This window comes from Oncorhynchus tshawytscha, linkage group LG08 (assembly GCF_018296145.1).
Source record: "Oncorhynchus tshawytscha isolate Ot180627B linkage group LG08, Otsh_v2.0, whole genome shotgun sequence".
In the NCBI taxonomy this organism is placed as follows: Eukaryota; Metazoa; Chordata; class Actinopteri; order Salmoniformes; family Salmonidae; genus Oncorhynchus; species Oncorhynchus tshawytscha.
In genome coordinates, this window is record NC_056436.1 from 12423348 (window position 1) to 12439730 (window position 16383).

General features: G+C 42.3%; 1 protein-coding gene across 5 annotated transcripts in view; it reads right to left on the bottom strand.

Annotated features, from left to right (window-relative positions):
* The window catches only part of LOC112255798 (nesprin-1), a 171557-nt gene that overhangs the window by 23910 nt on the left and 131264 nt on the right, over positions 1-16383 (bottom strand). For all 5 annotated transcript variants that reach the window (XM_042325231.1, XM_042325233.1, XM_042325232.1 and 2 more), the window contains 18 exons: positions 15472-15648; positions 14854-15009; positions 14473-14628; positions 13944-14114; positions 13668-13801; positions 13216-13420; positions 12761-12943; positions 12369-12515; positions 11925-12079; positions 11515-11662; positions 10800-10894; positions 10192-10426; positions 9398-9592; positions 6010-6135; positions 2815-2970; positions 1193-1351; positions 533-699; positions 35-197 (listed from right to left, as the gene is read on the bottom strand). In XM_042325231.1, coding sequence (XP_042181165.1) covers positions 35-197; positions 533-699; positions 1193-1351; positions 2815-2970; positions 6010-6135; positions 9398-9592; positions 10192-10426; positions 10800-10894; positions 11515-11662; positions 11925-12079; positions 12369-12515; positions 12761-12943; positions 13216-13420; positions 13668-13801; positions 13944-14114; positions 14473-14628; positions 14854-15009; positions 15472-15648 — 2928 coding nt within the window. The remainder of the gene's footprint in view (positions 1-34; positions 198-532; positions 700-1192; positions 1352-2814; positions 2971-6009; positions 6136-9397; positions 9593-10191; positions 10427-10799; positions 10895-11514; positions 11663-11924; positions 12080-12368; positions 12516-12760; positions 12944-13215; positions 13421-13667; positions 13802-13943; positions 14115-14472; positions 14629-14853; positions 15010-15471; positions 15649-16383) is intronic.

A 16383-nucleotide genomic window follows, 5' to 3' on the forward strand; every position in this document is an offset into this window, starting at 1 on the left:
AAACAGACCACCAGGCTACTGACACAGTATTTACCTGCTGCAGGTCCAGCTTCCGCTGTATCTCCTGGGAGTCACAGGTGTCGTATAGGATGGGTCTGGACAGCTCAGTCTCTATGTGGGTCAGCCAGGACCGCAGACTAATCATGTTCTTATCCAGCTGCTGCACTGCCACCAGAGTCTCCCTCAGCTTCTTCAACCTGCCAGTGGGATACACAATAGTTGTTTTAGAAAAACATACACAACGCAGTAGATTCCTGGTGATAAAGCACCTAAAGACAATTAACAAACAATTAACAACGTCATTAAATCGCTTCTTTCCACTCATTGTTTTTATTTAATTTAACCAAGAAGTCACATTGAGTACAGATTGTGCTAAGTACTGTACACTGAGAAAGCCAGAGTGTTTCTGACAGCCAAGGAAAAGGTTGCATCAAAGCAAACATTAATGCCAATGGCCCTTTGGGACACAAGTGTGTGTACAGTGTGTCCATGTACTTCCTTTCCCACACACACACAGCCGTAGTATCCTTACCTGGCTCCAATGAGGTCCAGCAGGTGTTGCCAGCGCTCGCCCACCATGCTGAGTTTGTGTTCTATCTCAGATGCCTTGTTCTCATGGCTGGCCTTGGCCAGTCTCTCCCCCAGCTGGTACAGCTGCTGCTTGTTCTCCTGAGCCACCGCTATCTCCTCATAGTAGTCCTGAGAGAGGAGGGATAGACACACTTTAGAGCAGTTTGAGTACAGCGGAAATACAGTAGTCAGACCCGGTGGAAAACTAATGGTATATTTGGAATGAAATACTATTGAAAGAACGATCAACTGCCGCAACAAATTATAACACAAGCCTGTATTCCTAGAGTAGAGTAGATCAGAGTAGAGTATAACAGAGTACAGAAGAGTACATCAGAGTAGAGTTTAACAGAGTAGAGTATAACAGAGTACAGTAGAGTACATCAGAGTAGAGTCTAACAGAGTAGAGTATAACAGAGTACAGTAGAGTAGATCAGAGTAGAGTATAACAGAGTAGAGTATAACAGAGTAGAGTACAGTAGAGTACAGTAGATCAGAGTAGAGTATAACAGATCAGAGTAGAGTAGAGTACAGTAGTACAGTTCAATGGGATATCTGTATAAAACTAAAACATGAATGAAAAGTTATGCGTACTGTAGGTTAAGTTTCTGTTGGTGTTTACCTTGCGTAGCTTCTCGATCATCTCCTCGATTCTGACGTCTCCATTCTGAGAGACCTTGCTCTCCATTTGGGTAAGCCAATCACAGAGCTCCCTGTTCTTCTCCTTAAACACAGCCCACTCACTCAGCTTCTCACCCACCTGCTGCTGCCGCAGGGATAGCTATGGAGAGAAAGAGACAGTAAGATACAGATACATTGAAACTCACACGTTGTAAATACATAAATACTCATTTATGAATAATTCACCATGGTAAGGATAATTGTTAACTGCATAGATAAATAAATAAATAAACATACACAACTACCGGTGCTAGGTAATATGCATAGATTTAGCAGAACCGCAATGAAGAGTTCCTGCAGCAGTAGATGTCTAGAGTTGTTGCTTGACGTAATAGATCTAGCACAGTGTTTCCTGTCACTAGCTGGTCTCTGGTCAACATACTCATATAAAACACTGGATGTTGTTTGAAGGGGTAGGCATCCTGCACTGTTTTGTATTTAGATTTCTCTCTACCTCAGACTTAGATGCACGCATTCCCCTTTCTACATTTGCATACGGTCCAGTGCAGAGCCTGGATGCCAGATCTGTTTCTGCTCTCTTGCCAACTCTCTTGCGACTAGGTGAAACATCTGTTGATGCGCCCTTGAGCAAGGCACTTAACCATAGTTGCTCTGGATAAGCGTCTGCTAAATGACTAAAATTCCACAATTTAGTCAATGCAAGCCTGAAAGATTTAACCTTGTCCTACTGTATGTAGTGGAGCATTGGGACCACATGTCATTACAACTTATCACGTTCTGACCTTTATTTCCTTTGTTTTGTATTTATTTAGTATGGTCAGGGCGTGAGTTGGGTGGGCAGTCTATGTTTGTTTTTCTATGTTTTGGGTTATTTCTATGTTTCGGCACGTGTCATTAGTTGTCTCTGATTGAGAATCATACTTAGGTAGCCTGGGTTTCACTGTGTGTTTGTGGGTGATTGTTCCTGTCTCTGTGTTTTGCACCAGACAGGGCTGTTTTTGGTTTTCCTCGTTTATTGTTTTGTAGTGTTCGTGTTTATCTTTGTTTCAAAGAATCAATATAATCACGCTGCGTTTTGGTCCGCCTCTACTTCACCCCAAGAGAACCGTTACACAACTTAAAATGACTGCTCTTGTCTCTGTTGCCAGACACGCCACCTACAGATGCTGTATCTTAATTTGATCGTCCTGTTGCTGAAGGAATTTTCCTGCACATCAACAAATGCAAACTTGTAGTGTATTCGAGGTATAAAAAGGCTTCTAAAGTTTGTAATCTCCACTTGAAAATGTCAGACTTTATTGTATCAACCCCTATAAAAAAATGATTATGTTAATTATAATCCACATAACAATATACTTTTGCTGCAGGATTATTGTCCTGTTGTGTGGAACCTTCTCAAATTAAGATACAGGATCTGTATTTTGGCAGAGACTGCTTCTCCTAACATTAACATTTATTTATATGTGTGTTGATTTGATATAGAGAAATAGTCGTGAAAGGGAGGAGGGAGAGTGCTGCAAGAGCAGTGGGCTGGATTCAAACCGTGCTGCCATGCTGGCAGCAGTACACTGTACAGCAACATATTCAACAGCCATATAGTACCTGGTGACAGATCTCCTCCCACTGGCGGTGCAGAAGCTCCATACGTTCCTGTAGAACAGACAGGTCCTCAGCACTGATGTAGCTAGACAGGGACTCCCTCAGCACCGTTAGGTGGGCTAGGTCTTCTGTCCAGCCATCAAACGTCTTCTCCAAGTCCTGGTCATGGGAGAAGAGAATGTTATCAGCTACTTTCGTTGACCTAAAGCAGGTTTATTCTTAGCCATAATGACCTTAGCAGATGCAGAACACCTTGGTTTGAAGGCATATTTAACTGATGTAATTACAGACAAACTCAATCGGCACCTCAATAGGTTTGATCTTATTACATCACGACATTCCTTCAACATTCTTCCAACATTCCCCACGGATGCCAGGAGCTGTTTACTGCTCTGTGCAGTACTGAACATGTGATAGACATAATAGGTACACTACCGTTCAAAAGTTTGGGGTCACTTAGAATTGTCCTTGTTTTTCAATGAAAAGCACATTCTTTGTCCATTAAAATAAATCAAATCAAATTGATCAGAAATACACTGTAGACATGTATTTCTGATGTTGTAAATGACAGCAGATTTGTTTATGAAATATCTACATAGGCATACAGAGGCCCATTGTTGTTCTGATCAGCAACCATCACTCCTGTGTTCCAATGGCATGCTGTGTTAGCTAATCCAAGTTTATCATTTTAAAAGGCTAATTGATCATTAGAAAACCCTTTTGCAATTATGTTAGCACAGCTGAAAACTGTTGTTCTGATTAAAGAAGCATTAAAACTGGCCTTCTTTAGACTAGTTGAGTATCTGGAGCATCAGCATTTGTGGGTTCGATTACAGGCTCAAAATGGCCAGAAACAAATTTCTTTCTTCTGAAATTCGTCAGTCTATTCTTGTTCTGAGAAATGAAGGCTATTCCATGCGAGAAATTGCCAAGAAACTGAACATCACGTACAATGCTGTGTACTACTCCCTTCACAGAACAGCGCTTCTGGTCAGACTCCGGAGACGGGCACATCGTGCACCACTCCCTAGCATTCTTCTCGCCAATGTCCAGTCTCTTGACAACAAGGTTGATGAAATCCGAGCAAGGGTAGCATTCCAGAGGGACATCAGAGACTGTAACATTCTTTGCTTCACGGAAAAATGGCTCACTGGAGAGACGCTATCCGAGGCGGTGCAGCCAGCGGGTTTCTCCACGCATCGCGCCGACAGAAACAAACATCTTTCTGGTAAGAAGAGGGGCGGGGGCGTATGCCTTATGGCTAACGAGACATGGTGTGATGAAAGAAACATACAGGAACTCAAATCCTTCTGTTTAGAATTCCTCACAATCAAATGTAGACCGCATTACCTACCAAGAGAATTCTCTTCGATTATAATCACTGCCGTATATATCCCCCCCCAAGCAGACACATCGATGGCTCTGAACGAACTTTATTTGACTCTTTGCAAACTGGAATCCATTTATTCGGAGGCTGCATTCATTGTAGCTGGGGATTTTAACAAGGCTAATCTGAAAACAAGACTCCCTAAATTTTATCAGCATATCGATTGCGCAACCAGGGGTGGAAAAACCTTGGATCATTGTTACTCTAACTTCCGCGACGCATATAAGGCCCTGCCCCGCCCTCCTTTCGGAAAAGCTGACCACGACTCCATTTTGTTGATCCCTGCCTACAGACAGAAACTAAAACAAGAGGCTCCCACGCTGAGGTCTGTCCAACGCTGGTCCGACCAAGCTGACTACACACTCCAAGACTGCTTCCATCACGTGGACAGGGATATGTTTCGTATTGCGTCAGATAACAATATTGACGAATACGCTGATTCGGTGTGCGAGTTCATTAGAACGTGCGTTGAAGATGTCGTTCCCATAGCAATGATTAAAACATTCCCAAACCAGAAACCGTGGATTGACGGCAGCATTTGCGTGAAACTGAAAGCACGAACCACTGCTTTTAATCAGGGCAAGGTGACTGGTAACATGACCGAACACAAACAGTGCAGCTATTCCCTCCGCAAGGCTATCAAACAAGCTAAGCGTCAGTACAGAGACAAAGTAGAATCTCAATTCAACGGCTCAGACACAAGAGGCATGTGGCAGGGTCTACAGTCAATCACAGACTACAAGAAGAAATCCAGCCCAGTCACGGACCAGGATGTCTTGCTCCCAGGCAGACTAAATAACTTTTTTGCCCGCTTTGAGGTCAATACAGTGCCACTGACACGGCCTGCAACGAAAACATGCGGACTCTCCTTCACTGCAGCCGAGGTGAGTAAGACATTTAAACGTGTTAACCCTCGCAAGGCTGCAGGCCCAGACGGCATCCCCAGCCGCGCCCTCAGAGCATGCGCAGACCAGCTGGCCGGTGTGTTTACGGACATATTCAATCAATCCCTATACCAGTCTGCTGTTCCCACATGCTTCAAGAGGGCCACCATTGTTCCTGTTCCCAAGAAAGCTAAGGTAACTGAGCTAAACGACTACCGCCCCGTAGCACTCACTTCCGTCATCATGAAGTGCTTTGAGAGACTAGTCAAGGACCATATCACCTCCACCCTACCTGACACCCTAGACCCACTCCAATTTGCTTACCGCCCAAATAGGTCCACAGACGATGCAATCTCAACCATACTGCACACTGCCCTAACCCATCTGGACAAGAGGAATACCTATGTGAGAATGCTGTTCATCGACTACAGCTCGGCATTCAACACCATAGTACCCTCCAAGCTCGTCATCAAGCTCGAGACCCTGGGTCTCGACCCCGCCCTGTGTACTCGATACCATCTACTGTATCTTGCCTATGCTGCTCTGTACCATCACTCATTCATATATCCTTATGTACATATTCTTTATCCCCTTACACTGTGTATAAGACAGTAGTTTTGGAATTGTTAGTTAGATTACTTGTTGGTTATTACTGCATTGTCGGAACTAGAAGCACAAGCATTTCGCTACACTCGCATTAACATCTGCTAACCATGTGTATGTGACAAATAAAAAAATTGATTTGAATTGTTTGCATGCATGGCTCCTTTGCGAAAGAGACCTTGGTCTCATGGACAGAGCTTGGTCTCCATGTTAAAATAAAGGCAAAATAAACACAAATAAAATGTATTATGTTAGATGGTATATGAGTCACTTCAGTATGTGTCTCCATGAGCTGTATTGAGCAGGTTGCAGATCTAAAGTTACCTTGCATCGCATCTGTTCCGCTTGCAAGTCCTCGTGGTGATCAGGGAGGGACTGAGAGAACTGCCGTTTCAACTTCCTCAGCTTCTCCAGAGAACCCTCGATGCCTCTCTCACATGTCTCCCAGTCCTGTAGATGACATACAGGCACAATGTGTCACTACGTTGTTGTGTTCACAATTAGGTATCAATCATCAATAAATCAATCAAACGTAGAGCTACATTTGTGTTTAAAACTTCTTATGGCTGGGGGGGCAGTATTGAGTAGCTTGGATGAATAAGTTGCCCAAAGTAAACAGCCTGCTCCTCAGTCTCAGTTGCTAATATATGCATATTATTATTAGTATTGGATAGAAAACACTCTAAAGTTTCTAAAACTGTTTGAATGATGTCTGTGAGTATAACAGAACTCATATGGCAGGCAAAATCCTGAGGAGAAATCAAAACAGGAAGTGAGAAATCTGAGCTTTGTATGTATTCACCAGAGTCCCCAATGAAATCCCCTTGAGATATTAATGATGTTGCACTGCTTAGGAGTTCCACTAGATGTCAACCATCAATAGAAATTTGAATGAGACTTCTACGTTGTTGTGGGAGTGAATGAGAGCAGAATGTATCAGGTGTCTGAGAAGCAGCCATTTTCTGATCACGCGCATTCCTCATGGTATCCACTTGTGTTCCATTGCTCATGAAGACACGAAGGAATACTCCGGTTGGAACTTTATTGAAGCTATATGTTAAAAACATCCTAATGATTGATTATGTACTTAGTTTGAAATGTTTCTTCGACCTGTAATATAACTTTTTGAAGTTTTTGTCCGATGTAACACTGACCAGAATGAGCGTTTGGATATGTATACCAAACGCGCTAACAAAAGAAGGTATTTGGACATAAAATAACGGATATTATCGAACAAAACAAACATGTATTTTGGACCTGGGATTCCTGGAGTTCTTTCTGATGTAGATCATCAAAGGTAAGGGAATATTTATCATGTAATTCCTTGTTTATGTTGACGCCATCGTTGCGGCTATTGTGATTTTTACTTCTGAGCGCAGTCTCAGATTATTGCATGGGTTTCTTTTTCCGTAAAGTTTTTTTGAAATCTGACACAGCGGTTGCATTAAGGAGAGGTATATCTATAATTCCATGTCTATAACTTGTATTATCATCTACATTTATAGGGAGTATTTATGTTTAATGATGTGGCTATGCAAAATCACTGGATGTTTTTGGAACTAGTGAATGTAACGCGCCAATGTAAACTCATATTTTGATAAATATTAACTTTATCAAACAAAACATACATGTATTGTGTAACATGTAGTCCTATGAGTGTCATCTGATGAAGATGATCAAAGGTTAGTGATTAATTTGATCTCTATTTGTGGTTTTTGTGACTCTGGCTGGAAAATCTTTTGCTGGAAAAATTGCTGTGTTTTTCTGTGGCTATGTGGTGACCTAACATAATCATTTGTGGTGCTTTTGCTGTAAAGCATATTTGAAATCGGACACTGTGGTGGGGTTAACAACGAGACTAGCTTTAAAATGGTATGAGATACATGTATGTTTGAGGAATTTTAATTATGAGATTTTTGATGTTTTGAAATTGGCACCCTGCACTTTCACTGGCTGGTGTCATATCGCTCTCGTTGCAGCCATAAGAAGTTAACTTCTTGGTGACATGGGGCAGTATTTTCACGTCTGGATGAAATGCATGCCCACATCCAACTGCCTGCTACTCATCCCCAGAAGATATATTAAGAAATATTATTAGTAGATTTGGATAGAAAACACTCTGAAGTTTCTGAAACAGTTTGAATCATGTCTGTGACTATAACAAAACATATTTAGCAGGCGAAACCCCAAGGACAAACCATTCAGATTTTTTTTGGAGGTCACTCTCTTTTCAATGGGTTTTCATTGGGAATCCAGATTTCAAAGGGACCTTCCTGCAGTTCCTATCGCGTCCACTGGATGTCAACAGTCTTTAGAAATTGGTTGAGGTTATTCCTTTGTGTAATGAAGAAGTACGGCAATCTTAAACGAGGGTCACTTGAAGTGTACTTTTAGATAGAGGCGCATGACCAGAAAGCATGCTACAGTTTGTTATCTTCCTGTATTGAACAGAGATCATCCCGTCTTCAATTTTATCGATTATTTACGTTAAAAAATACCTAAAGTTGTATTACAAAAGTTTTAAATGTTTTGGCAAAGTTTTACAGGTAACTTTTGAGATATTTTGTAGTCATGTTGCGTAAGTTGGAACCAGTGTTTTTCTGGATCAAACGCGCCATATAAATGGACATTTTGGATATATATCGACGGAATTAATCGAACAAAAGGACCATTTGTGATGTTTATGGGACATATTGGAGTGCCAACAAAAGAAGCTCATCATAGGTAAGGCATGAATTATATTTTTATTTCTGCGTTTTGTGTCGTGCCTGCAGGATTGTTTACTATGGTGCTATCCTCAGATAATAGCATCGTTTGCTTTCGCCAAAAAGCCTTTTTGAGATCTGACATGTTGGCTGGATTCACAACAAGTGTAGCTTTAATTTGCTATCTTGCATGTGTGATTTCATGAAAGTTTGATTTTTAGAGTAATTTATTTGAATTTGGCGCTCTGCATTTTCACTGGCTTTTTATCCCAGAGAGGTTAAAGGAACAGCTAAAGGTGTGTTTAAAGGAACAGCTAAAGGTGTGTTCAAAAGGCACAGCTAAAGGTGTGTTTAAAGGAACAACTAACGGTGTGTTTAAAGGAACAACTAACGGTGTGTTTAAAGGAACAGCTAACGGTGTGTTTAAAGGACCAGCTAACGGTGTGTTTAAAGGAACAGCTAAATGTGTGTTTAAAGGAACAGCTAAATGTGTGTTTAAAGGAACAGCTAAAGGTGTGTTTAAAGGAACAGCTAAATGTGTGTTTAAAGGAACAGCTAAATGTGTGTTTAAAGGAACAGCTAAAGGTGTGTTTAAAGGAACAGCTAAAGGTGTATTTAAAGGAACAGCTAACGGTGTGTTTAAAGGAACAGCTAAAGGTGTGTTTAAAGGAATAGCTAACGGTGTGTTTAAAGGAACAGCTAAAGGTGTGTTTAAAGGAACAGCTAACGGTGTGTTTAAAGGAACAGCTAAAGGTGTGTTTAAAGGAACAGCTAACGGTGTGTTTAAAGTTCTATGTGCGGTTTTGCACACTAGCTTCAAACAGCTGAAAATACAATATTTTTGGTTACTTAAAATATATTTCACAGAGTTTTACAATAACTCTCTACACTATATATTGCTTGTTTTGTCACATAAACTGATACGATTAGAATTTTAGCAACCAGGAAAAGGTTGTTTAAAGGTACAGCTAAAGGTGTGTTTAAAGGTACAGTTTGGTGCAGTGTACCTTGTCCAGCTTGTCCAGCTCACGCCTCTGTTCCTCCAGGCAGATGGTGGCGTGTCTCCAGCGTTCCTGGATGTCTGTGAGCTCTCCCTGCAGAGACACCTCTGCCCTGCTGTCTGCAGATAGGAGCAGCTGCTTCCCAGCTTCGACTGTCAGGATGTAAGAGCCCTGCTGTCGCTGTAGGACCTTCTCTTTCAGCTGGAGGAACACAGAGGCTGGACAGTTAGAACGTAACCCTGACCATAATTCAGTGATATTTAAATGTTTTCAACGGTATCTAATGACACAACCTTAAAACACATTTAAATTTTACATGGACAAATAACCTTCAATTCATTACATTTACTGACTTTGAATACCACTGCCCTAACACTCCACTGTTAGGATGTAGCTGCCCTGCTGCCCCTACAGAACCTTATCCTTCAGCTGGGATAACAGAGACATAGGAATATATCAGGATAGTTAGAGCATAACCCTGATCCTAACTCTAACCCTTATCAATGGCTCTAACGTGGTAGCAAACAATACAGTGGATAGGTGTCAGCCTTGCCTTGTTCCCCGCTACAGCTGAAAGGGTGAAGATATTGCCATTTGAGGGTAAGTACTATACTGTTATCCATTAAATATCTCTCCATCTCCAAAGTCATATTTGTGCAGGGTGAAAAAAGGTAGTCCCATTCGACACAGTCGTCAGAGAGAGTGAGATTTGGTATAAATAGTGACACGTTTTATATCACCAAGAAGAAGGTAGCTAGCTAGGGTCAAGAGGTCATCAGAGTTAGTTGAGCCTAAAATACCTGAACTGCATCCATCATGGATCTGGCCTGCTGCAGGGGTACGGGCGCCCCAGCCAGTAGGGCCTCGGCGGGGTGTGAGATCTCCACTAGCCATTTCCTCAGCTTCTCTGACATATCCCTGTAACGTTGCCACTGGCGGATCAGGCTGTCGATGATACCCTGCCTTTGCTGGGCGCGACGCACAACGCCCTGCCACTGGTTACTCAACAGCAACAACTTCCGGTTGAATTCATCCCTGCAGGAGAGAGAGGACATTTACAGGCAAGATAAGAACTGAATTAGATGGATATACTGTACACCAGGTTTTCCCAAACTAGGTCCTGGGCCCCCTCTGGGTGCAGGTTTTGTTCTTTGCCCTAGCACAACACAGCTGATTCAAATAATCCACTCATCATCAAGGTTTGATTATGAACCCTGGAACCTGCTGTAGAGGACTCATACAAAGCAGACAATAATGATTGAGTTTATACCAAGGCACTCATCTACAGCTTTGTGAATGATAAGAGCCAAGTACACGTCAAGTTAAGTCAAGTTTTTTTTAAGTGCATCATATGAGTGTCATGATATGTGTATCAACACACTTTACACAATGAGGCAGTGTACTGTACCTGTCATCCACCTGTCCCTGCGCCAGCATCCTCTGGCCATCACTGATTATAGAGTGGAGGATCTGCTGACGGCTGAACATCTCAGCCTGAAATAGCTGTGGAGAAAACACATTCAGATTTCAGATCAGAGTAAGAGCATCTTGGGAAGTGACATAACAGTAATTATTGCATTATAGCAGTCATGATAACTCTATGGAATCCAGATGTCCCAAATCCCAGCACGCAAAACTGGTTGAAATTATGTAATTATACCTTTAACTTCAGTGGGCAAAAATCAGGGTCACATAGTCTTAACAAATCTACATTGAAACAAAAGTATACACCTCAAACACATGGTTATGGGCTTTAACAAAAGAAGACATCAAGTACTATGTCAGATATAGAGTTGAAATGTATTACATTTTGAGTTTGCATTCCAAAACTGTACTTTATATGCAGCACAGAAGAGTGAAATATAACAAAACCGTTTGACATAGAAACACAGGATTATCAGTGTTGACATTTTTTTAAATTAATTTTAAAATTATGAAAAATATGAATAACATTCCACCCATGGGGCCACTAGAGGGAGTTTTGGTAATTTGACTGCAGGAAAGGGCTACAACCAGATCACAACCAGAACTGGTTCAGAACTAGTTGTAATCTGGGATGACGTCATAATTCCCCCCTGGGTTCACTACTGGGTTATGTTTCCAGCAGGACATCCTCCACCTACTTTGTGCGCTCTCTGCTGCTCCATCAGACTCTGGTAGTTCCCAGAGATCTCCACGGCCAGCTTCCCCTCTGTCTGTACCAGGAACTCCATCCACGTCTCACACTTCTCCAGGAACGTCTGCTGCTGCAGCAGGAATGACTGCAGTTTGCTGAGGAGAGACCAACAACCAAAAATATAAGACCCCAAAACCAAGTCATTGAAATAACTCAGGGCCCGATTCAGAGTTGAAATATGGGGAGCAATTCGGACTTTTGATTAAATTATTAATTGATGTCAATTGGAGACAAAATTCTAGGATACAGTCAAAATACCTGCCCAATGTCATCAAATTATTTACTGAGCCAATCTTAATCTCTTTGAAAAAAGTTTTTGAAGTTATTTCATGTGATCAAAGTTTTTCATGAACTTACCTGAACCTCTCAGTGGTTTGGGCGTTGGCTGCAGACCAGCTACGGTTAAGGTTCTGCATGCGTTTGATCTCAATGTCGTTGAGAGGAAGCCTGTAGCCCAGCTCGTTGAGACGCCCCAGGTCATGAGCCATGCTACTGAATCTCAAGATCTGTCTCTGTAGGGGGAACAGCACAGAACAGCAGTCTCTCAGTAACATCAACACTTCCTTGAGATACTGCCTCTTTGTCAATAACAATCCATCCTCTTCTTGTTTCCTCTCCTTCATTGCTCTGATTTGAAAGAACGGACCATGTAAAGGCTAGCCTAATGAGTTTCCACCATATTGTTTTCACCTGTCAAATATTTTCCAATCAGTGAAGATGAGAAAAGGAAACAAGGAAATGAATTGAGAAGTCAGTCATATAAAGTATTGTGGCTAGATACTGTAGATCACAGTGACTTACCTTGAGTTCCTCCATTCGGTCCTGTATGATGGACAGGTCAGAAGAACTGTTGGGATCCTGGATCTTCAGAGCCTCTTCTCCCTCCACCATCCAGCGACTTAAGGAACCCAGCTGCTCACTGAAGGTCTCATAGTCCTGGACTCCCGTCTGCAGGAAAACAAGAGATGTATTTATTCAATTATCCTTTATTATATCCCATTAAGACATACACACATTGTTCAAGGGATCCCTGGTCAAAAGGCATGAACCAATGGCCAATGAAGCAACTGAAAAGTACATTCTTTAGAAGATCTCAGTAGCATGAGACACTAATGTCTCAAGGTCTTTGGGATCATAGAGTAAGCAACTGGTAAAATATATCAGGTGAATCAAGTCCTATAGTCCCCCTGTACCTGTAGTGTAGTGAGCTGTCTGCTGAGGGCCTGCTCCACAGTGGCCAGGCGCTGGGTCAGAGAGAGGTGGTCTGACTGGACGGCGGATGCTGTGGAGGTGTCCACCTGTTGCTTCAGCTGATCTCCTAGCTCCTGAATAACCTGTAGAGATGCCTTCACTGGAGCCTGGGCACGAAGCAACTCCTGGAGAAACACCACCATACACCAAAACAGAACACATCTATTATCACAAAGCAATATGACCAAATGTCATTTAGTTTTCTGACAAGGATCATTGTTGACCGAAAGCTTAGCACATTAAACCCTGAAACGTGCATCTGATTCAAGTGTTCCAACAATTATTTTCACAGTGGGCCATATAAGCAAAAAGGCCTTAATAGGAGTTGACAGTATATAGCTCCGTGCTGAGTCCTGTGCGTGTGTAAAACGGTCATTCCAACACCATTCCTACTCACGCTGCAGTCTTGGATCCAGGTGGAGACCTCCTCGTCTGTGATGTCCTTGGTGCAGGCGGTCTCCAGGAGTCGGTCAGCCTGCTCCTCTTGTAGCTGGACACTGGAGCTACTCTTTCCATACAGCTCCTTGTAGTGCTGCCACAGCTGTAGCAGGGCTTTGCTGCTCTTCAGACGCTCTGAGATCTCTTCCAGGAGACTGCTCCACCTGGACACAACATACATTGATGATCCACATCTTGGATCAATGGATCAATAAAATCTTATTGTTGTTGGATCAACTGATCATGGATGAGATTGCTCCACCTGAGCACAACACAGGTGGTTTGGAACGATGATCACATGACCTTGCCTGAGACCTGAAGACTTAAAAGTCACGGTTCTCACCCACTCATGGACTGCTGGAAGATATGCCCCCACTGTGGTCTTAAAGTGATTCAAATAAACAAACAAACCTAGCGTTGACGTCCTTCAGGGTATTGTTGAGGGAGTTGGACACAGACGGGTGGCACTCATTCAGCAGCTGGTGTGTCACAGAGCCAAACTTCCTCAGACTGCCCTCCTGCTTCTCCAGTTCCTCCTGTAGGCTCTACACAACACAAGTCACAAACACATTAGCCCAAATTTCTCCCGAAGTGTGCACTCCTCCACTCCCCCTCAAAGATGTAGAAGTGTCAGGCTACAGGGTAGACAAAAATACATTTGAAAAAGCCTGTTCATACAGGTATTACCTGGAGACTCTCCACCTGTAGATGTACAGCCTCCAGGGAGCCGGTGAGGAGGCGGAAACGGGACACAGAGTACCTCCCCTCCATCAGGTAGCCATTCATCTCCTCTGAGGACAACTTGTACAGACTCCACTGGTCCAGCACTGACACGAGGCTGATCTTCAGCTGGCCGATCTGGCGTGGAGCAGAGACGGAGTAGAACAATAGGGGTTACACTTAAAAAGTAGAACAATAGGGGTTACACTTAAAAAGTAGAACAATAAGGGTTACACTTAAAAAGTAGAACAATAGGGGGTTACACTTAAAAAGTAGTCCACGGAGCTTAATACATTTTGCAGTTGTGTTTAGTGTTCTTCTGCAACAGGGGATCATCATAGTGAGTGAAAGGTAGTTATAATGGGGCAGTAGCTGAGTGTGTGGTTATAGGTGAGTATGGGGTACTTAGTGGGCTACATCTGTGATTATCACACCTCTCATACAACTCACAGACCAATAATACATTATTTACACTCCATAAAATAGCTCCGCCTACCAGGTGGTCCAGGTTAGCCCAGGTGTGATTGACAGCTTGGAGCGTCTCCATGACGACAGCGCAGGCCTCGTCGGTTTTGTTCTGGATGAGGGCACAGGCCTGCTCCTCCACCCGCTCCACCTCACCCTCCTTCTCCTTCACCTTCTCCTCCATCTCCTGCAGAAGCAGTGGAAAGAGAGAGCAGAGCAACTACTTATTTAGTAGTTAAACTACTATCAGGGAGCAGAGAGCGGTTACAATCAACATGACAAAGATCAAGATTCTTAATTTTTAAAAATGCACATCCAAATTGAAACCCAAAGACATAATATACTGTAAATGAGCAAAAACAAGATAAGATTTATCTAATAAATCAATACAAAGTGCAGCGAATGTTCCTACCTGGCAGTCATTGAGAGCGTTCTGTACGGAGGTTAGGTCCTCTATCCTGGGTTTCCTCTTCAGCCTCCCCTCCTGAGTGAGCAGCCAGGTCTTCAGGCCCTGTATGTTGTTCTCATAGTTCAACCAGGCCTCCAGCAGAGTCTCCAGGAACTGGACCTGACCACGCAACACAGCACAGAGTCACATAATGTACTGAGACAATGAAATAATCCCTGAAACACATAACAGGCTTTGTTTGATCACAAGGCTTTGTCTGTCTCTAGCTGCTCAGAGCGCACAAGAGATTTAGTTCTGGGTACCAAGCTTACATCATCAATTATATAATACAATGAAAGCAGATTAATTCTACATTGACATAATTCAAAGAGCCACACAGTGAATGAGATGTCATACGTAAAAATATGCTTTAATATGAGATTGTTTTTTTATATGATTGTGGTGTAATAGCCAGGGGTTTAAGTTTAACCATGCACTGGAATACCCATAATTCATCAGGTTACATGTATGTTTATGCTCTTATGTGTGATCTTGTTGCACAACTAATTTCCCTCTCTAACAAATAAAGTTGAAAGTAGAAATTTTAAGTTGAGGTTGAAAGTGGTTTATTCTCTCTCTCACCCTCTCCGTGATGAGTCCCTGTAGTAACTGCCAGCGCCGGTTCATTACTCCCAGCTTCTCGGCAAAGTCTGTCTGGTCGCTGCGCCTGCTCTCCACATCCTGATCACTGATCTGGAGCACAGACTGGTTCACAAAATACACCGTCAGCTGCTTACAGCGCACATCAACTCTGAAGCCCTGGGGAAGGAGAGAGAGAGAGACCAGGGAAAAGAAGAAGATTACTTTATTGTCCAACAGACATTTGTATCCTGCTTCATCTATTAGAGTGAGTATAAAGAGAGAAATGAATGATGATGAATTGATGAATGATGATGAATGTATGATAGTTGCTTAGCTTTGGAACATTCTCAACACATTTAAGGAACTTGACAAAAAAAATGTAATTTTCTTAGCAAATCATGGTTACATTTAATACATTTTTTGGGAATGTTCTAGGAACGTTCTCCAATATGGTTTGACATTGGGAATATTCTCAAATAGTTCCAAGAATGTTAAGAAACAGCGTTCTTCTGTGGGAATTTTAGTACTTCAGCATAACGTTCCCTACAGATTTCCACATGGTTCTATTTAAGTTAATGTTCTCAGAACGTTCAGAGAACATTAAGAAACAATGTTCTTCAGCGGGAATTTCAGTAAGTTTTCTGCAGGTTTCCTCACGGTTCTACTTGAAGTCATGTTTTCAGAAAACTTTCCATAAAAACCTCAAGAAAACATTAGTAACGTTCAAATAACATTCTAAGAATGTTATTTAAAAACATACATTTTATTTTCAGCCTCAACAAAACTCTCTCTAGCCTCTATCTTGTTAAGTGTGTTCAGGTGTGTTGGCCGTGACCACTAATTGGCGACACCTGATCTTAATGAGTGTTGTTTCCTCTGAAATGGGGTCTGTTCGAATAGACTAAAATGAAC